The sequence below is a fragment of the Nicotiana tabacum genome, chromosome 1 (assembly GCF_000715075.1).
Source record: "Nicotiana tabacum cultivar K326 chromosome 1, ASM71507v2, whole genome shotgun sequence".
NCBI lineage: Eukaryota > Viridiplantae > Streptophyta > Magnoliopsida > Solanales > Solanaceae > Nicotiana > Nicotiana tabacum.
The window spans coordinates 1601266-1627568 of record NC_134080.1 but is presented as its reverse complement, the minus strand read 5'-3'; the positions used below and the strand labels follow the sequence as shown (position 1 = coordinate 1627568).

The window sequence follows — 26303 nt, the reverse complement described above, 5'->3', positions numbered from 1 at the left end:
ATAGTAGCATTTTCAGTTTAAAAAACGATATCATGTATTTTGAGGGAGTAAAAGTTTGAAAGATAACTTACTAGGCTAACCCAAATTTTACCCGCATTTTATCCATGAATACCCATATTTCTACTGGTTGAATATGAGTTGAAGCCCAAATTTTACCCTACTTAAATACCACTCATTTAACCCACTAAAATAGGGGCGAATTGAGCGGGTTGACAAAATATGGGCTGATTTTGGCAGCACTAGTTTGACTCAAATGAACCAATCAAGAATGCCTGCTTCCTACCTACATACCTTAGGGATAACAGGTATATGAACATTTCTAAATTAGGAAAGGCATAAATAACTCCAGCAGATTATTGATATAACATCTGAAAAACAACAAAACATTGTCGGAATGATCTCTAAATACCCGTTCGGACATGCTAAATATGAATATAAATCCCACACATTATTACAGAGCACATTAAAAAAAGATTACCACAATTCTTGCTAAGTATGACTATAGAATCCCACACCTTATTACAAGAGCACATTGAGAATTTGATCTCTGAGAAGTTTTGAGCAAAAAATCACCACATTTCTTGCCAGAGAAATGACATGAAAATTTTAAAGAAAAACCAATAAAGAGAACACAAGCATATAGCAGGCATAAATTACATCTTCCTCTGTATCTTCATCTGTGCATGTTCCTTGAATATTTCTCCACTTCTTACAAGGCCGTGCTTTCTGAAGCTACTCTGTTAAAGAAAAATCGTCAAGATGACTCTTGAGTAAATGTAAAGAGAAAACAGCGAGAAATTTAATTTATATATAAGCAACACATATCCACATAGCTTATATGATTCAGCATATTTAGTTACAAGTAGTAGATAATAGGTAATGATATGGTTCGCTAAGCAAGGCACCTTCCCAAAGGTTTGTTGTTCCTAACATATTTCTATTACCAAATCTACCTATAATTAGATTTAGGGCTCTTTCTTCCATTGTAGAACAGAAAGATACACAATGTACATTAAAATACACAGTTTAAAGAATCGAACAAACTAACCGAGGAATCAAATTCAATTTGAGAGACCTAATATTATTTGTAGTTCACCTTTACATGTTTGTCTATTCCATGAACAGTACTGATTTAGTTTTCCTCTTATATCAATTACTGCATTGACAGAGACCACCCTTAGAAGAGTTTACTAGAACCATGCAATGATTTTTCTGAATCTTTCCACTGACCTTGTATATCATAATTAAAAGACCGTAAAACAAGCACATGCAACGAATGTAACAAACTCTTTATTACAGTCAACAATATACTCCTATTTAGCAGTTATGCAGAAGTAATACTATTACAATCAATAACTTAATTCTTCCCTAATGATTCAACACAGTTCATGATCAGAAGTCAAAATATTTAATGGATATTGAGAGTTCATCCTTGATGATTTACTTACTTGAATCAAAGGCATAAACTTTAAGCATGTTGTTTCCCAATTCCTCGTGCGTTTCCTGGATCTGCTTGGCAAAAGTGACAAGAGGATGATAGCATTTATGTAATTCAATTAGCTGCAGCGTCACACTATCTGCAAACCCTTCTGGGATCTCTTGTAAGAGTCTGCATTCTCTGATGCAGACACGCTCAAGGCATTGAAAATAATCGTCGGTGGCTGTCCAATATCTAAGATACAGATCCTCAAGGAGCAAACACTTCAATTTAGGGAATCCCATCTCTGTTATTTCCCACTCATCGCCTGAGAAGGCATAATTTTTCAATTCAAGCACCTCGAGATTGGGCAACTTGCTAAAAATGTTCATGCAATTCCATGGAAGACAAGTACGGCTAAGGGTCAATTTCTTGAGATTTGGTGGGAAAGAACCTGGACTTGGATTGATTAAACACGGCTGCCGGTCGGAAATAACAGCAGGCAGAACTGTAACATTTAGTGCCTCGAGCTCTTTTAAATATTTAAGATTAATTTCCCATCCCATCTCGCTCTGAAATTCCTTTGCTTTACCAGCAATTTCCAATTTCTTTACTTTCTTAATCGCTTCAAATATTTCTTTTGTGCAACAAGAAGGTATCAACCCAGAAACAGTTTGTATGTTTTCCAAAACCAAGTTCTTCACCTCATTTTCTGATACCATCTGAGGAGAATCCAAATACATACACCAACAATGGAGATGCCTTAACTGAGATAATTTCCAAATTCCATTTGGTAAGGAGTACATTTTCCCTGAACTAGTGTATATTGGATGTGGACGAACGGTGAGAGTTTGTAAATTCAGAAGTTTAGAAATTGGTAATATTCCAGACCTCCTAATCGTCAATGCCAAATACCTTAACAGAACTAGGTCAAGTATAACTATGGGGAAATCGAAGATCATCTTTTTCTCCAAGTCCAATACCCTAAGAAGTTTGAACGGAAAGCTTTCTACATTACGGACTGTTCTAGAATTGACAGAAAAGGAACGTAATTTGCTATAAGCAAGATCAGGGAATCGACGGCGAAAATAAAAGCCCCATGAATGTTGTGACACCCACCTGCAGCCTTCAGGAATAACCCATAGAGGTCCATCAATATCGGTATTCACAATATACAGAAGATTCTGGCTGTCGGCTTCTTTCAAGCAGAAATCATGAACAAGATCATGAATCATACATGTCATGATTTTACCATCCATACTTCCCTTGCTAACAATAACTAGACTTTTATCAATAAGATAATTTAAATGACTAGCGGCCACTTCTTCCAATCCCTCCATCCCATTTACCTTTAGGAGCCCTTCTGCAATCCATAATCTAATCAACTTTTCCATAGAAATTTCACTAGCCTTTGGAAAAAGTCCAAAATACAGAAAACAACCTTTCAGATAAGAAGGAAGATGATTGTAGCTTAAAGCAAGCACTCCTGAGCATTGTTGATAAGCATCAACTTCTGCTAATGAGCTCACACTTTCAGCTACTTTTTTCCACTCGTCCAGTGTCTTCTTGCCGGAGAGAATCTTGGCAACCACAGCAATGATAAGTGGTAAACCATTGCAGTTTTTGGCAACCTCCTTTCCGACATCCTCAAATTCAATCGCAAAACCTTTTTCTACAAATGCTTTTTGGTAAAACAAATTCCAACTGTCCTCTTGGTCAAGTAAATGCATCCTGAAAGGATCCTTCGGAGAGCTAGCATATTGAGCAACCTCAATGTCTCGAGTAGTCAACAGTACCCGACTTCTTTTACCATCATCTGGAAGACACAGTCTAATCTCATCCCAAGCGTTTTTGCTCCATATGTCATCCACAACAATCAAATACCTTCGACCCATTAAACTTTGTTTCAAGCAAACGGCTAAATCTGAATCGCTTTTCTTATCAAGGTCTTCTTCCTTCCCAATATTAGCATCTATTAGGAGGCCTAAAAGCATATTTCTATAACTATAGTTCTCAGATACAATAATCCATCCACGGATGTCAAAGAAGCTCAAAATAGAGGGATGCGAAAACAACTTTTTGGCAAAAGTTGACTTACCAATGCCGCCCATACCAGTAACAGAGATGACTTCCAGTTCAGGTGAGCCACTCGTGAGTTGACTCAGCATGTTTGCTTGTTCAATGTTGTACCCCACCATATCGTTCTCGAGGGTTGAAGCATGCAATCGTAGTGAACTTGAATCACCAAGTGAGGAATTTCCAGCTTGCGAAGTGTTATTCTGACTGTGCTTGATGAGCTCTTCCTTGAGGGAATCAACATTTTCAATACCTTGTTGTAAGATCTCAAAAAGACTCTCGAGGGCTTCCTTTTGATGGAGTCTGTCATGTTGTTTGTCCATTACCACCTTCATCTGTGATTCAACTTCATCTTCTGCTTCATTTGCTATGCGTCTGACCTTTGTGTGCAAAGTCTTTGTTTGTTCACCATCAAAATTGTTGAGAAGTTCTTCCAGAGAATCAACCTTCTCGTAGAGTAAATTCAAACTTTCCACATGAGTGTCCAATAGATCTAAGTTTGATTGCAAAAGCTGAAGTTGTTCTAGTGTTCCCATTAAAGAAGTCAATGCAACATATGCAGCCATCTCTCTCTGTACTTCTGCAGTAAGGGAATGAATTATTGGACTAGGTAGAAATTTAAAATGACAGATATGGCAAACACTAACATTGAATTATTGTATCGCATGCAATAAAAGTTGTCATTGTTTTAACAATTGACGTGCTTCACAGTCTCGTTAGTGAGCTTACTAGGATTCTTGTAGTTTTGTCAGAAACTTATATGATAGTAGAGAATTTTTAAAACTCTAGAGCTTTTTATTTTTATCCTATTTAATATTGGATTAAGACGAGTCCAAATGGACTGATATAGACAATGAAAATTTATATAATGGACTCTAACTTGGCAGGGATTGTTGCAATTGATGTCTGTCACATCAATGCTATTTCTCAAGTTTTGCTAGAACTTAGCAAAGTAGCATGTTACAAAATCCTCCAGTGATTTTGTAAGAAACTGCAAATGCGACTAGTGGTAATAATTAACAAATACTCAATCCGACAAGAAGTTATCTATAATTCTGCATATATATTCAAGTTGTTGTTCCCCCAATAACCTCTCAAAGTATTGATTGCCACCCCACATTTTTTTACCGCCCAATCTCAGTCCAACATATACACACTGAAAATACAGTAGATAGATTTCACCAATGCAACCTAACACGTGCAGGGCTATTGCAGAATATAAACTGCGGATTAATCATATTGATTATACCCAAAATCAGATCTAAGTATCTAACATATTTAACAAGCCCTTCATTTTAACGCATACCTTTATAATTACTCGGGACACCCCAACCAAGAACTGGTGCGCTCCTCCGTACATTATATAAAGAATAAGCTACGTATCACCAAGGCAATCGGAGGAAAAGGTACAAGATATCACATTAACCCACAAAAATGATGCTCTTTCAAAAAATACTAGCAACAAAACACAAGAAAATGACTTTCTGACAGAACATACAACAACAACAACAACAACAACACAGTAAAATCCCACTACTGGGGTCTGGGGATGGTAGTGTGTACGCAGACCTTACCCCTACCCCGAAGGAATAGAGAGGTTGTTTCCGAAAGACCCTCGGCTCAAAAAAACAAAAAGACAAAAGGAGACAATATTAGTATCAGCAAAGAAATCATATGAAAAATAGGAACAACATGAAATTCAGAAGAAAGATGCAAAGCAAAAGCGATAGCTAGTAAATAGTTCATGCGCTGAAAAGTGAAATAGTAACACACAACATTGCCACTAACTATCTTAGACAAAAACCCTACCAGACTGGTCTCGCAATGGTACAAAGTAAGGAAAGACTCAAACTACCTCCTAACCTACAACCCTAATACTCGACCTCCACATTTTCCTTCTAAACAACATGAAATTCAGAAGAAAGATGCAAAGCAAAAGCGATAGCTAGTAAATAGTTCCTGCGCAGGAATAATGTTCTGATAGAACATATTTTCTTTAAAAAAAAAAAGATTTAATTCATATCAAACACACTGCACATAAACTTTAATTGCTCATTTTTAAACCACAACTAGCATTGCACTCAAGAACAACACAGAAGGTTTAGTATGATCCTTCGAATCATGTAATTAACTAACATGGGATGATAAAATATGATGATCAGGACACATATCAAACTCCATATGCAGCAATCCAAAAGAGTGAAGCATAAACAGAATGATATGAAAATTGTAAAATAAGAGAAGCACCTTAATTAAAGCAGAGATTTCTGGCTTATGGCTACTTCTCCCCCTCGACTGTGAAGGAATTTTGGATTGAACTGTGTATTGGTCGATGTCTCTCTCTTGGAAGCTCTTGAATGCTTTTGCCTCACTAATGTTGTGAAAGATTTCTTTATAAGAGAGAGTAATGATTTTTTTCTAGTTTCTGGTGAGACAATAACAGCAACAAATATCATAATCATAATAGTAGTTGTACTTAATTATTTCCTCTCTATTTTATATTATTATTGTTGTTATTATTTATTGAAATTATTTGAGCATTTAAGATTAAAAATATTCCATGAGTCATGTTAGTTGGCTTATAAGTTGAGGCTAACCACAATTAAGGAACAACATTTATATTTAAAATATTATCCATCAACAGTGGATTAAAATATCATTCATCAACTGTGGCTACCCACTACTTAATTAATGCCTCTAACATGCATGAGTCATGGGATATTTTTATTTGCATATGGTTTTCTTAATATTGGGTTAACGAGAACCAATGCCGATTTAGAGCACACCTTATGGGTTCACGAGAATGCAGTAGCTTTTGCATAGTCCGTGTAAGAAATTTACTAAATATATACAAATATTTGACTGTTAATCCAGTTATTATTTTACATTAACTTGAGATTGTTGTAACCAACCCATAAAACTTCAAATTTTGAATCGTCTATGACGGGAAGCAATTAGCCAGTCAAAAGTCAACTTAACTCTCAACAACTATATATGACAGCTTTTTAATACCAACTCGCAGCATTAATTAAGGGATAACACTAAACAATGATTCTGCACATGTAATTTTTAATTCTGCTTTTGCCAGTTCAACCAGCAAGATAAGTCTAAACAAATATAAGCATTAATCAAGGAGCAACACTTGAATGAGAAGTCAGATTTTAACATAAAACTTTTCCCTGTCTAGTATAGCTAAAGTCAACTGGTGAGCTAAGTCTTAACAAGTATTATTAGCTAATTGTAGCATTAATTAAGGAATAATAATTCATGACTTAAATGCAATGCTTCCATATATTGTTGTAATTCCACGAGCACCCATTCTTCACCAAAAAATCAGCTGTCACATTTGCTTCTCTGAAACACTAAACAAATATAAAGTACAGCATAAATATAAGCTCTCTTATCTGCTAAACTGCTATTTTAATTCTCCAAGATGTAATTACCGAATCCTCAATTTCATTACCTAAGAACCTGCAGGAGGCAGATTCCTCAATAATCTGTTTAATACAACTCGAGATCCTATAGATTCGAGTATCATTCTAGTAATACTTTGTTCAACATGAAAATACTGAATACTACAAAGCATTATCATAGTAAATTATCAGTCAATCTCTAGGAGGAAAGTTTCAAGTGATCCTCAGAAATAATCAGCTAACTCCAAGAGGAGTTCATACTACAGAAGATAAAACTGAAAACCTGTTACAGACATGCTAATTGAGCAATATGATCAATCCCTTCACTGAATTGTCATGCACATTGAACCTAATGTCGCAACATTAAGCTAATTAGGCATATTACTGCACCGAGCGACAGCTTTATCTACATTAGATGTTCTAGGCCATAGAGGTGATGCAAGTGCAAAAGTTTAGGCCTCTTGACATGTCAGAACACCAATAACTCTCTCAAGCCTCTGTCTATAGAGTGTATAGTAATTCTACCATAATATGAGAAGTATAACCACATTTCATGTATGAAAAAGACAAACTTTGCAGAACCTTTCGCTTAATCGATCGTGGCGAAATCAGCAATGGATTCAGCGGATCGATGTTTATATATAGCTCTCTCTTATTTTATTCATTGCCACTTGTGGGTAAGGAGAAATAGAAGTACGCAAGAAAGAAATGACTCAACATCAAGAGTCAATTTTCAGAGACTTGCGCTGGCATGATGATTACTTAAGAAAAGTGAAGAACGGTCTGATTTAGCTTCCAATTCTATATGGACAAACGACATATGACTTGGCAATTTTCATACATATTTCCTAGTTGAGGTACTTTATATGAGTACGAAAAAAGGACGCCAATATGTTAGAATTGCCTTTTTTTTTAATCTATGATCATACTCCCTTAAATTCATACCGCGCTGCAATGAAACCCTTCCCTCAAATCGAACTGGTTTTGCCAGTTCAACCAGCAAGATATGGCTAAACAAATATAAGTGATAGAAACTAAGCGTCCACCAAACTGTATAGAGAGCCGGGTTCTCTATCAGTTCCCACTATAAGCAACAAACTGTAAAATTAAACAGTATAGGAAATTAGAGTCCATAGTCCTATTCTTTATAAGCAACATATATATCCACGTAGCTTATATGATTCAGCATATTTAATCTCAACGAAAGGACAATTGTTAAAAAATGATCTCCCCTTCTTATTGATGTAGTAGTAGACAATAGATAAAGATATGCTTTGTAGTTCTCCTTACATGTTTGTCTATTCAATGAACAGTGGGTTAGTTTTCCTCTTATATCAGGAAGGAATAAGCTGCATTCAGAAGTACATAATGTACAAGGATTGTATGAGCTCAACTAATGAAAGAAAATAAACAAACATAAAATGGCTCAATTACTGCAAGTAACACTTTGACAGAGACCACCCCTAAAAGAGTTTTCTGGGATGAAATTGATAAATAGCTACTTTTTAGGTCGGCTATTAAAATTTAGCCGTATTTTAAGTTGTCATGGCAAAGTAGTCACTCATTAATGCTGAGATACAAGTCTGGACAAAAATACCCCTATCTAAAATATGGAAGAACTCCAGGAACGACTAATGGACTTTATATTTATAAGTTCAAAATTCAGGAATTGTTCCTGGAGTTTGAATGACCTGAAATAGTAACTCTCAATTATTGAACTATAATGTGAATTCAAAAATTATGAATCTTTCCTAGATTTTCCTTGATTTTGTACTAGTAAAGGTTCAAAAACCGAGTAACCTATCGTGGATTTTGTATTTAAAGGGAAAAAATTGTGAAATGTAGTGTGAATATGCAAAAATCGTAAATCGTTCTTGGATTTTCCAAGAGTAAAGGTTCAAAAAAAAAGTAATTTATCTTGGATTGTGAATTTTGTACTAGTAAAGATTATTGATAAAGTACAATGTGCATTCAACAGCAAGGAATCATTCATGGATTTTTAACTAGTAAAAGTTAAGAAACCATAAGTCGTTCCTGGATTTTAGGTATTGTACTAGTAAAGATTTAAAATTTATAATTATAATATGAATCCAAAAGCCAGGAATTTTTGGATTTTGCACTAGTAAAGGTTCAAAAACCAGGAATCATTCTTGGGTTTGAAAATTTAGCAAATCTTTGAATTCCAGCATATTTTACTGGGGTTCCACCTGTCAAAGCTTTGAACTCCAACACCGATTGCTGGAGTTGTGTTCCATGTTTTAGTTGGGGGCAAAAACGTCAATTTAACTGGACATGTGGTTCCTTTGCCATGACAATTCAAAATATGGCTAAACTCTAATAGCCGGCCCAAAAAGTGGCGAACCCAGCTAATTTTTGCAATTTTCAGACAACCAACATGTATAGGACTGCCAGACATAACAAAGTGTAAAATTAGAAATATCAAACAACCACTAAAATTTATGAGAAGTGAAATGCGTCTTACCGGCAAGATTCCATTGAATTCCCATTTTACACCATTCTTGATCTGATTTACTTCGAGGGTTTCTTTGGAAAGTATGGTGTGACTGGAATAAATGAAGTAGTTGTATCAGTAAATGGAATTGGACCCCTTTATGGTTTGGCTTTAAACGAAAATAGAGAAAAACATTGGGGACCAAACAACAAAACATTGTTCTTGTTCTCAAGCATATTTGGGATCAGAGAAATTAATTTTATTTCTTAAAAGCAATTGTGGAAACCCTTTGGAAGAAAGCATAGAAAAATGATTTATCTCATTTCTGTTTAAATGGAAGGAGAAAATATATAATTTTCTACACTAAAACGACAAACATCTCGACCAAATCATTTGATTGATTTGGGTAATTGCTATATTAGGTAAAACTTACCCCCATGGCCCCGACATGTATTTACACTAAATCATATCAACTTATCATAGTTAAGTAATTTTATGAGGTAAAAATATACACACATGCCATGCATCTATTGATTTGGTATACACAGTATGAACATGTATTTACCACTACAATATTTTAATTGCTTCATTGTTGATTTGGTTAGTGGACGAAGCCTCTAAAGATGGTAGGTACGATTATCCGCTTATCTATTTGATGAATTTCACTCTTGCAATTGATGAGTCATTCTTACAAAAATGATGAGTTAAATACAAATATTAAGTACTTTGCGCAACAACTTCTTTAAAAACATTCACTGACCCTGCATATCACAATTAAAAGTCTATACAACAATCACATGCAACGAATCTAACAAAATCTTCATCACAGTTGAACAAAATACTCCTGTTTAGTAGTTATGCAGAAGAAATCCTATCACAGGTTAATTCTTATCTAATGATCCAACACAGGTCATGATCAGAAGTCAAAATATTTAATGGATATTGAAAGTTCATTGTTGATGATTTACTTACTTGAATCAAAGGCATAAACTTTAAGCACATTGTTTCCCAATTCCTCGTGCTTTTCCTGGATCTGCTTTGCAAATGTCACAACATGATGACAGCATTTATGTAACTCAATTAGCTGCAGCGTCACACTATCTGCAAATCCTTCTGGAATCTCTTGTAAGTATCTGCATTCTCTGATGTATACACGCTCAAGGCATTGGAAATAATCATCGGTGGCTGTCCAATAATCAAGAGGTAGAAACTCAAGGAGTAAGAGCTTAAGTTTAGGGAATCCCATCTCTGTTACTTCCCATTCCTTGCCCACGAAGGCACGATCCTTCAATTCCAGCACCTCGAGATTGGGCAACTTGCTAAAACTGTTCATGCCGTTCCATGGAAGACGAGTGCCGCTAAGTGTCAGCTTCTTGAGATTTGGTGGGAAAGATCCTGGGCTTGCTTTTATTAAAACGTGCATTGCAAAACTGATAGGATGGTACCTAACTGCAACATTTAGTGCCTCAAGCTCTTTTAAATATTCAAGATTATTATCCCATCCCCTCTCATTAAGAAATTCCTGTTCTTTACCAGCAATTTCCAGTTTCCTCACTTTCTTGATCCCTTCAAATATTTTCCTTTGTGCAACAAGAAGGTGCCAACCCAGAAACAGTTTGTAAGTTTTCCTAAATAAAGTTATTCGCCGTTTTTTCTGATACCGTATGAGGAGAGTCAAAATACATACACCAACAATCAAGATGCCTCAACTCCGATAATTTCCAAATTCCATTTGGTAAGGAGTAAATGTTCCAAGAACCTGTGCGTCGTGGACGAACAGTCAGAGTTTGTAAATTCAGAAGTTTAGAAATTGGTAATTGTCCAGAGTCAGAAATCCTCAACGCCAAATACCTTAAAAGAACTAGGTCCAGTATTGCTTGGGGGAAACAGAAGAAACTATTTTTCTCCACATCCAATACCCTAAGAAGTTTGAAATGATACTTTGCTATATCAACGTATCTATAAGAACGATAGAAAGAAACGGAACGTAATTTGCTATGAGCAAGATCATGGAATTGATAGCGATCACTATCCAAAAGAAATTGTTGTGATACCCACCTACAGCCTAGAGGAAAAACCCATCCGCGTTCATTAATTTTGGTATTCTGAATGTATAAAAGACTCTGGCTGTCGGCTTCTCTCAAGCTAAAATCATGAACAAGATCATGAATCATACATGTCATGATTTTACCATCAAAACTTCGCTTGCTAACAATAACTAGACTTTTATCAATAAGATAATTTAAATTCAAAGCAGCCACTTCTTCCAATCCCTTCATCCCCTTTACCTTTAGGAGTCCCTCTGCAATCCATAACCTAATCAACTTTTCCACAGAAATCTCACTTGCTTTTGAAAAAACTCCAAAATACAGAAAGCAAGCTTTCAAATAAGAAGGAAGATGTTTGTAACTTAAAGCGAGCACTCCTGAGCATTGTTGATAAGCATCAACATTTGCTAATGAGCTCACACTTTCAGCTACTTTTCTCCACTCTTCCAGTGTCCTCTTGCTAGAGAGAACCTTGGCAACCACAGAAATCATAAGTGGTAATCCTTTGCAGTTTTTTGCAACCTCCTTTCCGACATCCTCAAATTCAATCGGAAAACCTTTTTCAGCCAAAGCTTTTTGGTAAAACAAATTCCAACTGTCATCCGTGTCAAGTAAATGCATCTGAAAAGGATCCTTAGGAGAACTAGCATACTGAGCAACCTCAACGTCTCGCGTAGTCAACAATACTCGACTTCTTTTATCATCATCTGGAAGACACAGTCTAATATCATCCCAAGCTTTTTTGCTCCATATGTCATCCACAACAATCAAATACCTTCGACTCATTAAACTTTGTTTCAAGCAAACGGCTAAATTTGAATCACTTTTCTTATCAAGCTCTTCTTCCATCCCAATATTAGCATCTTTAAGGAGGCCTAAAAGCATCTTTCTATAACTATAGTCCTCAGACACAGTAACCCATCCGCAAATATCAAAGAAGCTCAAAACTGAGGGATGAGAAAACAGCTTTTTGGCAAAAGTTGACTTACCAATGCCGCCCATACCAGTAACAGAGATGACTTCCATTTGAGTAGAGCCACTCGTGAGTTGACTCAGCATCTTTTCTTGTTCAAAGTTGTACCCCACCATATCGTTCTCAAAGGTTGAAGCATGCAATCGTGGTGAACTTGAATCACCAAACGAGGAATTTCCAGCTCGCAAATTGTTGTTCTGACTGTGCTTGAAGACCTCTTCCTTGAGGGAGTCAATGTTTCCTATAGCTCGTTGTAAGATCTCAAAAAGTCTCTCGAGGGCTTCCTTTTGATGGAGTCCGCCATCTTGTTCCTCCATTACCACTTTCATCTGTGATTCAACTTCGTCTTCTGCTTCATTTGCTATGTGTTTGACTTTTGCGTGCAAATTGTCCATTTGTTCACCATCGGAAATATCAAGAAACTCTTGCAGAGAATCAACCTTCTCGTAGAGTAAATTCAAATTTTCCACATGATTATTCCATAGATCTAAGTTTGATTGCAAAAGCTGAAGCTGTTGTATTGTTCCCATTAGAGAAGTCAGTGCAACATAAGCACCCATCTCTCTCTATACTTCTGCAGTAAAGGACCTCCACATTAGGGAATGAAGCAATTTGGACTCAGTAAACACTAAAAATGACAGACATAACAAATTCACATACAATACAAGTCATCATTTTTTTTTTTTTTTGGTAAGGTAATAGGTTTTCAAATTTTTAAGGCTTAATACATACTCAACCTTGCAAATTTGGGGCAGAGCCGACGGAAGCGGGAGTGGAAGTGAGGCTTGATTCTCAAGTCATCCCTAAGAGGGGTAGTTTCAAGTACCTGGTGTCGTTTATTCAGGGGTCCGGGGAGATCGACGAGGATGTCACACACCGTATAGGGGTGGGGTGGATGAAATGGAGGTTAGCGTCGGGAGTCATGTGTGACAAGAAAATGTCACTATTACTAAAAGGTAAATTTTATAGGGCAGTGGTTAGACCTGCTATGTTGTATGGAACCGAGTGTTGGCCGGTGAAGATCTCACACATCCAGAGGATGAAAGTTGCAGAGATGAGGATGTTGAGGTGGATGTGCGGGCATACAAGGAAGGATAAGATTAGAAATGAAGATATTAGAGAGAAGGTGGGTGTGGCCCCATGGAGGACAAGATGCGGGAAGCAAGACTCAGATGGTTCGGGCACATTCAGAGGAGGAACACTGATGCACCGGTGAGAAGGTGTGAACGACTGGCGGTGGTGGGTACGAAGAGAGGTAGATGGAGACCTAAGAAGTATTGGGGAGAGGTGATCAGACAGGATATGACGCGACTTAGGGTTACTGAGGACATGGCCCTAAACAGGGAATTGTGGAGATCAAGCATTAAGGTTGTAGGTTAGGGAAATTGTGATGTCTTTTTTACAGCGTACTAGAGTGAGACTAGCCAGTTAGGAGTTAGTCTTAAGATGCTATTGATCAACTACTGATGATGGGCTTTATCTGCTGTGTATTAATACCTTACATCTTTCTCGTATTTCATATATCTCTTATATTGCTGTTACTTTATTTTTATGGTATTTATGTTATGTTATGGATTTAATGGTATTTTATGTTGTTTTATTATGAGTCTATTGATAGTACTAATATAGTATCTATTGTTAAGTCTTTGAGCCGAGGGTCTCCTGGAAACAGTCTCTCTACCCGAGGGCAGAGGTAAGGTGTGCGTACATATTACCCTCCCCAGACCCCACTTGTGGGATTACACTAGGTTGTTGTTGTTGCTGTTGTTACATACTCAACCTCTCTAACTTGCACAAACATTCGTTTTCTACCCACTTTTTCTTTGCGGGTAACACATTACATACATAAGTTTGAAACTTCGGTAGCTAAGACTCCCTGAATGGCCTAAGACTACTTTATTCTTGTTTTCTGCAAAACCAACCATGCTCAACCACAACCCTCAGCGCTCAAAGATTTTGATAAAGCAATCTAATATCAAAACTACAGCAGTTTTCTCCACTCAGAAACTATGGAAAAGCTTTACCTATTCCTTATAGCTAGTAAAGATCCGGCGAAGGTGACAGAAAATTTGGTGGCGAGGTAAAGAGTAAAAAGGTTACAGGTGGATTTGGGATCGGAGATGGTGAGGGGAAAATTTGGTAAAAAAGCTTTTGTCTTTAGCTCCAACGGTCTTTATTTCTGCTTCTCCAGACCACTTGGTTTAAAACATATTCTCACCGTTCATAAACAATTATTAAGCAAATAAGACTAGCCTGGTTTCCATATTCATGTAGGAGAAAGAGATGGAGTAATGTTTCTGGAATTGGGAGGATTTGGCGGTGGTGGACCGTCGACATAGGTGGACGCATTGGCGGAGATGGAGTTTTCGTCGACGGAAACGACGGTGTAGGTGACGGCCGGACCTTTTTTCTGTTTAGGTGACCGTCGGACTTGGGTATACAACAAAAGCCCCAATTTTTAGTAAATCCGCGTACACTTACTAAAACAAGACATAGATTTAAATTCCATTAAAGGTGTGTTACATGTTGGGGGTGTGAAAATGATATTTAAAAAATGACTAAAACCGATCAAATTGTACCGTATCGAATCAAATTTTAGGTTTTTTTAAAAATAAAATTGTAATTTTTTATATAAATTTATAATCGTACCAATAATTAGGATATTTTTTTATTTTATGAAAATAAACTGAAAAATAATCGAATTGTATCGAATAAATTTATAATGTGAAATATATATTTATATATTAAGTTAAAAATAATAAACTATTAAAAAAATTCTTAGGCCTTCGAATTATTTGCAAGCCAACAAGTAATTAAGTCCTATAAAAGTACGTATGTTATTGCATTCTACTTCTACTATTGACTTTTACATGACATTTAAAATAGTTAACGAAAATTAACCGAACCGTACCAATATCGAAGAGAAACCAACATGATTGGGACGGTCTTGAAAATTTAATTTTGGTTATATATAATAGAATAACAAAAAAAATTATTATGGTATAAATTTTATAAAATAACCTACCGAACCATTGACACCCCTAGTTACATGCTATGAAAAATACTTTTCGAGAAAAGAGTTATCTTTTTACTTTGACTTTGAGGAAAAAATGGAGAAAATAATTTTCACCCAAAAAGAGGAAGATGATCACTTTGCGCAAAAGTTATTTTTCTTTACATTATCTCAAGCTTTTATTTCATATCATGCCTATTTTGTATATAAAAATATGGTGAGTTGAGGTGTTGGTTAAACTTTTAAGGGAAAAAATAAATATGTTTGGGTAATAGCAAAAGCTGAATAAAGTAACTTTTTTTTTCTAAAGCACTTTTGGAAACTTATCGAAACACAAAGTATTACTTTAATATTAGCGAAAGTATTTTTTTAAATTAATTAATCAAACATAATTTGTTAATCTCGAAAATTACTTTTTCGAAAATCACTTCGGACAAGAATAACTTTTCAAGGATTTTTGCAGCTTGGGCAAATATATTATTTAACATTATTATCAATTTTTAATTAAAACATAAACAGAATTAATGATATCTAAAAATTAGAGAAGCGCCTTAAACCAGCGACCTTTTGGATTGAACTTGTACGTCTTAATTGGTAGATTTCTCTCTTTGAAGCTCTTGGTATATAGATATTCTTTTCGGGTTGGGAAGGGAATTTTCTAGTGAAGAACAATGTGAATGAGAGCACCCTCGGAATAATAACAACATCAACTACGATCGTAATTATTGTTATTATTTTTATTTTTCAAAGGTTATTTGAGCATACATTAAAATATTCCAAGGTTCATGTTAGTGTCATTTTTAATTTCCAAATGTTGTTCCTTAGTTGTGGCTGACCTCAACTTAGCAACAACAACAACAACGACCCAGTATAATCCCACAAGTAGAGTTTGGGGAGGGTAATATGTACGCAGACCTTACCCCTACCCTGAAGGGTAGAGAGGCTGTTTCCAGGAGACCCTCGGCTCAAAAAAGCAACAGGAACCGATATATTAGTACCATAAAAATGCATAATAAAATACCAGCAATATAAGAGATATGAAATACAGAATACGAAATACGAAATAGATGGTTGGTATAGTACAACTAGCAGGTAAAGCTCTGCATCAATAGACGACCAATGACATTCTTAGTCTAACTCCTAACTGGCTAGTCTCACTCTATTATGCTGTAGAAATATTCACAAGTTTCCCCTAACCTACAACCTTAATGCTCGACCTCCATAATTCCCTGTCAAGGGTCATGTCCTCAGTAATCCTAAGTCGCGTCATGTCCTGTCTGATCACCTCTCCCCAATACTTCTTAGGTCGCCCTCTACCTCTCCGCATGCCCACTATAGCCAGTCGCTCACACCTCCTCACCGGTGCATCAGTGCTCCTCCTCTGAATGTGCCCGAACTATCTGAGTCTTACTTCCCGCATCTTGTCCTCCATGGGGGCCACGCCCACCTTCTCTCGAATATCTTCATTCCTAATCTTATCCATCCTTGTATGCCCGCACATCCATCTCAACATCCTCATCTCTGCTACTTTCATCTTCTGGATGTGTGAGTTCTTTACCGGCCAACATTCAGTTCCATATAACATGGCAGACCGAACCTTGTTCTTAGCGTAAGTACAAATTGTTGCATTAATTAAGAGGCAATACTTTAATAAGTATTCAAGATTTTAACATAGTTTCTTTCAGAAATAAAACAATAAACCTCCTAACGTAGACCTTGTAATTTTTTTATAAAGTGTATAGCATTTTACCAATGTAGTATCAATACAACTGTCACAATATGAGTACTATAATCACGCCGCTTATATGAAAAAATAAGCTTCGCAAAATTCTTTCACCTTATCTATCGTGATAAAGTAAGCAATGTATTCGGTGGATCATAGACCTTAATTACCCTGAGATTTGGGAAAATATTTATGGGGTCGAAGTGATTTCTGAGAGAAAGATGAGATGGCTGTGAGCATGGAAATTTGCATTGCCGAGTAGATAAGAATTTGGTGATGTAGGTAAGGTCGACCATTAGCTCATAAAGCATATAATTTCAGCAATTCAAATATTCATATATGTGATTATTCATGAAAATTATGTGAAGGTGAACACAAAGAATCAAGGAAATGATGAGTTTGGTTGGCTGGCTTATCTAGTGCAACCAAACACCACGGTTGTAATTAAATTTCATCACTGCCCGCTACGTAAATATATAGTGCATGTCATTGATTCAGACTATCCTCTCTTCTTGTAACACCACCATGGTTCGTGTCTTTCTTTGAACATCTACAACCGTGGTTCAGTGAGACCTCTTTATAATAGCATCCCAATATAACAACATTTCAGGAAATATGACATGAAAAGTTCAAAGAGAAACCAAGAAAGAGAACACAAGCGTATACCAGGCATAAGTTACATCTTCCTCACTCGTCTACCGCGAAACTCATTTGCGCATCTTCCTTTGTATCTTCATCTGGATGATCCTTAGGAGCAGAGCTAGCTTCAATATATAGTTTCGGCTGAACACAGTAATTTTGATCCAAACTCTGTATTTATCTTAAGAAATTTATTTAATATGTGCAAATTGTTAATTTAGAACCCACTAGAATTCCGAACTCATAAACTTCAATCTTGGCTCCGCCTTTGGTGTTCCTTGAATCTTTCTACACTTCTTCTCTAGGCCATGCTTTCTGAATGTAATCTGTTTAAAGAAAAAAACCTCCAAGATGATTCTCGAGTAAACATAAAATGAAAACAGTTAGAAATTAGAGCTCAAAACCCTTTTCTTTATAAGCAACACATAACCACACAGATCATATGATTCAAACATATTTTATTTCAACCAAGCTACAATTGTATAAAAACGTACGATCTCCTACTTATCATTGATGTAGAAGACATAATTCCTTCTTTTTTCTTCCAGCCATTTTACCCTCCCCCCCCCCCCCCCACAAATCCCCCACCCTCGTACTTTCACAAATCTCCTTACAATTTAAAATCAGGCCTCTTTCTTCCATTGTAGAACTAATTTATATAATGTACATTAAGAACATAAGCAAGCTGTACAAGATAGTATGAGCTCAATTTATCAAAGAAAATAAAGACAACATAAAATGGCTCAATTACTGCATTGACAGAAAGCAACCATAAAAGAATTTTCAGACAATCAACATGTATCGAATTGCCAGACATAACAAAATGTAAAATAAGGAATATAAAAAAAAACCAGTGAAATGCGTCTTACCGGCAAAGATTCCATTGAATTTCCATTTTACACAGTCTCTCATCTGATTGACTTCGAGCGTTGCATTTTCATTCGAACCAGCTTGAAGAAAAGAGTTACTCCTTCATGCTGAAGAACTGAAGTAGTTGCGTTCAGTAAATGGAATTTATCTAGTGTTTGGGATCAATTAATTGAACCCTGTTATGGTTTGCTTTAAATGAAAATAGAGAAAAACATTGGGGACCGAACTGCAAAAGAATCACAACAGAAAATTGCAGACAAAACATTGTTCCTGTTCTCACTTCTCAGAAAATCATTTGTTTCTTAAAAAACAATTGTGAAAAGCCTATGAAAGAAAGCATAATTATCTCATTTCTATTTGGTGAAAACATTTGACCCTTAAAACAGAAGAAATCCTTAATCTTATCACAGTCATTAGGTTAATTCTAACCTAATGCTCTAACACAAAAAATAAAACACTTAGTGAGTACTGAAAGTTCATTGTCGATGAGATTTACTTACATGATTCAAAGGCATAAACTTTAAGCAAGTTGTTTCCCAATTCCTCATGCATTTCCTGGATCTGCTCCGCAAAAATCACCAGAGAAAGACAGCATTTATGTAACTCAATTAGCTGCAGCGTCACACTATCTGCAAATCCTTCTGGGATCTCTTGTAAGTATACGCAATCTCTGATGTATACACGCTCAAGGCATTGGAAGTAATCATCGGTGGCTGTCCAATAACTAAGAAACAGATGCTCAAGGAGTAAGAACTTCAATTTTGGAAATCCCATCTCTGTTACTTCCCACTCAATGCCAACGAAGGCATGATCCTTCAATTCTAGCACCTCGAGATTGGGCAACTTGCTAAAAATGTTCATGCAGTTCCATGGAAGACAAGTACCGCTAAGTGTCAACTTCTTGAGATTTGGTGGGAAAGAACCTGGACATGGATTTATTGAACGCGGCATAGCGTTGGAACTGAACATGGCAAGACGGTGCCAAACTGCAACATTTAGTGCCTCGAGCTCTTTTAAATATTTAAGATTAGTTTCCCATCCCTTCTTACTATGAAATTCCTCTGCTTTACCAGCAATTTCCAATTTCTTTACTTTCTTAATCCCTTCAAATACTTCCTTTGTGCAACAAGAAGGCGTCAACCCGGAAACAGTTTGTATGTTTTCCAAAACCAAGTTCTTCAACTTATTTCCTGATACTGTCTGAGGAGATTCCAAATACATACACCAGCAATGGAGATGCCTTAACTGAGATAATTTCCAAATATCATTTGGTAAGGACACGCTCCAATCACTAATATATGATAGTGGCCGAACAGTGAGAGTTTGTAAATTCAGAAGTTTAGAGATTGGTAATTGTCCAGACCTTTTAAACGTCAATGCCAAATACCTTAAAAAAACTAGGTCTAGTATAGCTATGGGGAAATCGAAAAAACGATTTTCCTCCATGTCCAATACCCTAAGAAGTTTGAAATTAAAGTGTGCTATGTTAAGGTACAAATCAGAATGGTAAAGAGACAACGAACGTAATTTGCTATGATCAAGATTATAGAATCGACTGCTAAAATGAGTGGAGCGCTCTGATTTTCTTAATATCCACCTACAACCTTGAGGGAAAACCAATCCAGCTCCAGCATTATCTGTATTCTCAATATACAAAAGACTCTGGCGGTCGGCTTCTCTCAAGCAGAAATCATGTACAAGATCATGAATCAAACATGTCATGATTTCCCCATCCATACTTCGCTTGCTAACAATAACTAGACTTTTATCAATAAGATAATCTAAATGACTAGCAGCCACTTTTTCCAATCTCTCCATCCCCTTTACTTTTAGGAGTCCTTCTGCAATCCATAATCTAATTAATTTTCCCACAGAAATTTCATTAGCTTTTGGAAAAAGTCCAAAATACAGAAAGCTACCTTTCAAATAAGAAGGAAGATGATTGTAGCTTAAAGCTAGCACTCCTGAGCATTGTCGATAAGCATCAACGTCTGCTAATGAGGTCACACTTTGAGCTACTTTTCTCCACTCATCCAATGTCCTCTTGCTAGAGAGAATCTTGGCAACCACAGCAATCATAAGTGGTAATCCTTTGCAGTTTAGTGCAACCTCCTTTCCAACATTCTCAAATTCAACTGGAAAACAATTTTCTGCGAATGCTTTTTGATAAAACAAATTCCAACTGTCATCTGGGTTAAGTAAATGCATCCTGAAAGGATCCTTAGAAGAGCTAGCATATTGAGCAACCTCAACGTCTCGAGTAGTCAACAATACCCGACTTCTTATACCATAGTCTGGAAGACACAGTCTAATATCATCCCAAGCTTCCTTGCTCCATATGTCATCCACAACAATCAAATACCTTCGACCCTTTAAACCTTTCTTCAAGCGATCTGCTAGTACTTGATCACTTTTGTTTTCAAGCTCTTCTTCCTTCGCAATATTAGCATTTTTAAGGAGGCCTAAAAGCGTCTTTCTAAAACTATAGTCCTCAGACACAGTAACCCATCCACGAATATCAAAGAAGCTCAAAACTGCGGGATGAGAAGACAGTTTTTTGGTAAAAGTTGACTTACCAATGCCACCCATACCAGTAACTGAGATGACTTCCAATGGAGTTGAGCCTCCGGTAAGTTGACTCAGCATGTCTGCTTGTTCAATGTTGTACCCCACCATATCGTTCTCAAGGGTTGGAGCATGCAATCGTGGTGAACTTGAATCACAAAGCGAGGAATTTCCAGCTTGCAAATTTTCATTTTGACTGTGTTTGATGAGTCCTTCCTTGAGGGAATCAACCTTTTCTATAGCTCGTTGTAAGATCTCAAAAAGACTCTCGAGGGCTTCCTGTTGATGGAGTCCGTCATGTTGTTCATCCATTACCACTTGCATCTGTGATTCAACTTCGTCTTCTACTTCATTTGCTATATGTTTGACTTCAGCGTGCAAATTCTCCGTTTGTTCAGCATCAGAATTATCAAGGAGCTCGTGCAGAGAATCAACCTTTTCGTAGAGTAAATTCAAACTTTTCAAACTAGTGTCCCCTAGATTTAAGTTTGAATGCAAAAGCTGAAGCTGTTGTATCGTTCCGATTAGAGAAGTCAGTGCAACATATGCAGCCATCTCTCTCTTTATACTTCTGCAATAAAGGATCTACAGATTAGCGAATGAAGCAACATGTACTCAATATACACTTGAATTGGCAAGCATGACAAATAGTAAGATTGAACTGTATCACATACAAATTGTCATTTTCTTTGGATAGGTAACAAGTTGTCAACTTTTTTAAGGCTTAATACATACTTTACCTCTCTAACTTGCACATTAGCACTGAAGCTCAAAACTGAAAAGCTTTTGTCTTTAGCTCCAAAGGTGTCCATAGTAAAGGGCAGCCTGGTGCATTAAGTTCCCGCTATGCGCGGTGTCCGGGGAAGGGCTTAACCAAAGGTGTCCAGAGTGTTGTTCCCATAATCTAATACATAAACTTATTTGTTTCTGCTTCTCCAGACCACTTGATTTAAATATTCTCAGTATTTCATTAAGTACTTAGCAAATAACAACACAAGAGTATACGAATACAACAGTGCGCAAAAATTACTTCTTCTAAATATCTTCCCCTTAAAAAGCACACGCAGTTAGGTTCTTACCTTAAGCCAACTACATTTCTTCAATCTCTCCATCGCTCTTTTCCCCTTGTCAATACATTCATGGTTCTGGATACGAATTCAGAGGCGAACCCAGGATTTAAAAATGGAGGGGGCACTACTATCTTTAATTTAGACGGAGGTGAGGACTTCACCTGTAGTTTTTGGGTCTCGGCGGATGCCGGCAAACTTCCGGTGATGACTGACATTGCGTGAGTGATTTGAGGTGAAGTTGGGTTTGAAATTTGTAAAAGGGATTCTGAGTTTTGTTCTTAGGGCCCGTTTGGACTGAAATTGATTTTTTTAAAAGTATTTATGTGTTTGGATACACGTATTAAAACTGACAAAAAGCAGTTGATATGTTTAGTAGAAAAGTGCTTATAAGATGTTCTTTTGTTAAAAAGATTAAAATAACCTTAAATTTTTTTACAAAAAATTATGAATTAAAAAGTTTCTTTGTAGAGAAAATGATAAACAACGAATATGGAACAAAGAGAAAATTGAACATTTTATTTTGGAAAAAATATTATTAAGAATAAACTAGTAAAAATCTTGGTCAAACTAAAAGTTCTTATAAACTGAAAAGTCATAAGTTGGGGGTGACCAACTTATGGCTTATGGCTGATTTTAGCTTATAAACACTTTAGATGTTTACCAAATACATAGAAAGACCAAAAATTTCTTATAAGTTTAACTGGCTTATAAGTTTAACCAAACACCTTCTTAGCAACGGGAAAAAACAAGTGTGATTTGGAGCTTTTTAGGGGAGGAGTTTAATCAAAACTCAAAAAGAAAACAAATTTGGGTTGTGGGGTGTGTTTGGGGTGGGTAGGTGGACCTAAAGTGACAGGCAAAAACAAATAAAAGCAAAATACGTTAAAACATTATTAAACTTGGCACAAATTATTAGTTTCCTTCCCAAATTATATCTAGTCTGAATTACCTCCCTACACTTGAATAAATGAAATTAAATACCCCCTCGATCTCATACACCTTGGTTAAGTGTATACCCACGTAGGCGAAATAATGGGTATATTTTATATTACCTATACTAAAACTAAGAAAAAGAAGAAAAAAATGAAAAAGAAAAGCGGACTAAAACCTAAACTAAAAGGACAGCTAAATTAATCATTCTGTCCAAACTCTTCTCTTTCTAAAATCCCTTAAATGGTTCTCCCATTTTCCCCTTCGATTTTTCAATAAATCTCAAAAAAATTCACTAAATAATTTTCAATAAGTTTCCGTTTATATTTTGTTTGTTTGGGTATTTAATCAGTGTGGGTGAGTTCCAATAAAGTGAAGTAGTATTCTAACTGTGGCGGGTCTTCGATCGACTAAGTGGGTTCATTTTCAATATCTTGAAATAAATTGGAAAGAAAACCAAGAAATGTGTCTAAGAACTTTTGCCATTAAAGAAGAAAAATCACAATCATCGGGAAAAAAAAAGAACACTAATTGTGCTTTAATGGAGAAAGTTATAACGAGGAAGAAATAGGAAGAATAGCCATGGGAAAGATGGAAAAAATAAAGGAAATCGTTAATTTGGGGGCTTTTACCGTTTGAGTTGCGTGGGTGACATTTTTTATACGCTCTCACGCGTCAAAGGTTGTCTCAGACCACTTGCTATGTCATGTGGTAGACCGAGGGGTAGTTAAATTTACTTATTCAAGTATAGGGGGGTAATTAGGAGTAGGCATAGTTTGGGGAGGAAACTAATAATCGGCACCAAATTTTGGGGTGCTTTAAGATATTTTGCCTAAATTAAAAAAATGAAAAGTTAACCTAGAAAGAAAAAATTTGGGTTGCAATTAGTGTTCAACTAAAAAGATAAAAACCTTAAGGAAGGAGAGGCAGTGAGGAATCGAACCCCGGACATTCCACCAAACTGATAAGCAAATAACAGACTCGGCCAGTGCTCCAAGCAAATTTTAGTGTTTCAGGGTGCCTAACTTAGTATAAAACAGTTTCTCCAGGTATACATACATATATATGTAGAAATGTTCCCGAGATTTACGGGGTCCGATGACCCCTTACCACACACATAGGTCCGCCTCTGAATACGATGCGTTGGCATAGGTGGAAGCATTGACAGAGATGGAGTACGTATTGGTGGAGGCGACAGTGTACTGTAAGTAGGGGTGACAAACAAGAGGATCGGGTCGGATATGGGACGGGTCAAAAATGGGTCATGAAAAAATGGATTAATTATCCGTACCAGACCCATATTTAATACAGATAAGAAATGAGTTAACCAACATATAATATGGGTAGCTATATTATCCATGGCTTCATCAATATGATCATTTTTGGGAGAATTACTAGTCTCCCAAAGTTGAGAAATCTTCAATTTGAGGTTTTACAAATGTAAGAGTTGAACTTATTAGTTATCCATTGGTTATCTATTTTCTAAATGGATAATATGTTCTTATCCATATTTGACCCGTTTTTACAAAGTTTATTAACCAACTCATTCTTAGTGGAAAATATGGGTGGTTAACTATTTTTTTAAACAATTTTGCCACCCTAACTTTAAGTGAGCAACAAAATGTTTTCCTTTTTCTTTCTTTTTTTGGTTGACCACGGGACTTGGGCAAGGTAGACAAATTCATGTTTACTGACTAGGAAAAGTAAACAGAATACGATCAGCTATTTATGTAAGATCCCCGTCTGAGTCGACTTAGAAGCTTAAATCAAATGACCTAACATCATACTTATGATACATGGAAAGTCATGGTACCAATAACAGACACAAAAGCATTACCATCCCACATTCAATCCAGATTCTATATTAAATTGAGTTAGCTTATATTACTGTTAGGGCTCCACCTCTTTGAGCTTGGCATGACAACGAGAGCACTGTCATGGGAAGCAAGAATGTTGCCAAGCTAAGGTGTACGAGTAGCACCGAGGCAAAAAGGGAAACATGAAAGTGATGACCAACGCATTAAGGCATCAAAGCATGCAGTAGTGATGCCAAGGCAAGGCAAAAACGAAATGGGCAAAGGCATGCGCGCAAGGCAGACTTATCATGACATTGGGGTGCATCAAAAGGCTATGTGCGTGGGTAATAGCATGGGGAAAATGCGGCTACAAGGCATTGGCGTCTGATTCAGGCCAAGGCACGCACATGGGAAGCAAGCTTCAGATTGGCCAAGTCAAGGGCGGTTACACGACACATGTTGTGCACATGGGCAGCATTTGGCTTTTGCTAAAAGCTGGCAAAATTGTTAGCATGTTTTTGGGGCTATGATTCCATTATTATTAGCATGATCTACATGATCCTAGTAGTTGGGTGATGTCAGCTACACTAGGCTAAAATAGTGGGTTGTGTGAGACAAGTGTCTAAGCCTAAGTGCGACAAGTGTAAGGCAAAGGGGTTGTTTCATGTTTTATAAATGGGCAGCATCCTTATGCTTGTGGGGAAGGAGAGAAAAATATGTATGAGTGCATGTTAAAGTCTGTTTTCAAGATGAAAACATCTAAGGCTAAGAGTAGTTTTGTGAGAAAATCTGAGGGTCAAGAGTGATCTTCTTGTATACGGCATTGTACTTCGAGTTGAATTTCTTTGTATGCGCTAAATACAAAGTTGGGAAAAGAGTTTCATGTAATTGTGCCTTGTGTTCTTGTTAATTTTCTGTTGTCTTTACTAAATTTCATTTCCAAAATCAATTCCTAAATTTTCTATGTTAAAGCTGCCTAAAAATATTCTAAGTTCAAAGTTGCTATAATTTTGGCCGAGTGTTGTGAGAAGACTGAAGTCAAGGTAGGACTTGGCTGCCGCTAAGGCTGGCATGTGGGCCGGTTAGGGCCGAGATCGGGCCAGGCCCACGAGCCCATATGGGTAGTGGGCCTAAACGGGCCTAACCGTTTAAGCCCCGGACCAGAGGTGGGCCTGCCAAGTGGGTCGGTTACGTTAAAAAGCCCGTTAGGACAGACCATTTGGGCCCGGGATGAGGTTCTAAGTGGGCCGGTTCAACCGGTCCCAAACGGGCTCAAGCGGGCCCAAGGGCTAAATTTAAAAAAAAATCCAAAAAATTT

The 26303-nt window shown here is 36.7% G+C and overlaps 3 protein-coding genes across 8 annotated transcripts in view; all 3 read right to left on the bottom strand.

Moving 5' to 3' along the window:
• Window positions 1–386: 386 nt before the first annotated feature.
• On the bottom strand, window positions 387–10980 carry LOC107759588 (putative late blight resistance protein homolog R1B-16). Of its 4 annotated transcripts, none has more exons than XM_075225906.1 (5): window positions 10331–10980; window positions 9389–9470; window positions 5741–5864; window positions 1449–4073; window positions 387–737 (listed from the first exon to the last, which is right to left on the bottom strand). In XM_075225906.1, exons 4-5 carry the CDS (start codon window positions 4057–4059, stop codon window positions 733–735), a joined length of 2616 nt encoding a protein of 871 aa, XP_075082007.1. In that variant the 5' UTR covers window positions 4060–4073; window positions 5741–5864; window positions 9389–9470; window positions 10331–10980; the 3' UTR covers window positions 387–732. The 4 variants fall into 4 exon arrangements, with proteins under 4 accessions (XP_075082007.1, XP_075081998.1, XP_075081970.1 ...); XM_075225897.1 differs by having other exon boundaries at window positions 387–732; XM_075225869.1 differs by lacking the exon at window positions 5741–5864.
• Window positions 10451–12939, bottom strand: LOC142161752 (putative late blight resistance protein homolog R1B-17). Its single transcript, XM_075222212.1, has 3 exons — window positions 11137–12939; window positions 10659–11012; window positions 10451–10543 (listed from the first exon to the last, which is right to left on the bottom strand). Exons 1-3 carry the CDS (start codon window positions 12937–12939, stop codon window positions 10451–10453), a joined length of 2250 nt encoding a protein of 749 aa, XP_075078313.1.
• Window positions 12940–17911: 4972 nt separating this feature from the next.
• The window catches only part of LOC107759450 (putative late blight resistance protein homolog R1A-3), a 34561-nt gene continuing 26169 nt past the window's right edge, over window positions 17912–26303 (bottom strand). The window contains exons 1-4 of one of the 3 annotated variants that reach the window (XM_075226048.1): window positions 22269–22558; window positions 19125–21760; window positions 18624–18739; window positions 17912–18080 (exon numbers count right to left, since the gene is read on the bottom strand). In XM_075226048.1, coding sequence (XP_075082149.1) covers window positions 18663–18739; window positions 19125–21744 — 2697 coding nt within the window. In that variant the 5' untranslated portion in view covers window positions 21745–21760; window positions 22269–22558 and the 3' untranslated portion in view covers window positions 17912–18080; window positions 18624–18662. The other 2 variants (XM_075226021.1, XM_075226088.1) reach the window with 2 other exon arrangements.

Excerpts from the sequence above, each read along its gene's own strand:
- LOC107759588 (XM_075225840.1), bottom strand. The coding sequence starts at position 10,360 with ATGTGCTTAAAGTTTATGCCTTTGATTCAA. Across the intron at positions 4,074-9,388 it reads AATTCAATGGAATCTTGCCG|AAGTACAGAGAGAGATGGCT; the intron begins GTAAGACGCATT and ends CCCTTACTGCAG. Across the intron at positions 733-1,448 it reads AGTTTATGCCTTTGATTCAA|CTTCAGAAAGCACGGCCTTG; the intron begins GTAAGTAAATCA and ends TTAACAGAGTAG.
- LOC142161752 (XM_075222212.1), bottom strand. The coding sequence starts at position 12,939 with ATGGGTGCTTATGTTGCACTGACTTCTCTAATGGGAACAATACAACAG. Across the intron at positions 11,013-11,136 it reads TGAATTTACAAACTCTGACT|AAAAAACGGCGAATAACTTT; the intron begins GTTCGTCCACGA and ends ATACGGTATCAG. Across the intron at positions 10,544-10,658 it reads GCAAGTTGCCCAATCTCGAG|CCACCGATGATTATTTCCAA; the intron begins GTGCTGGAATTG and ends ATTATTGGACAG.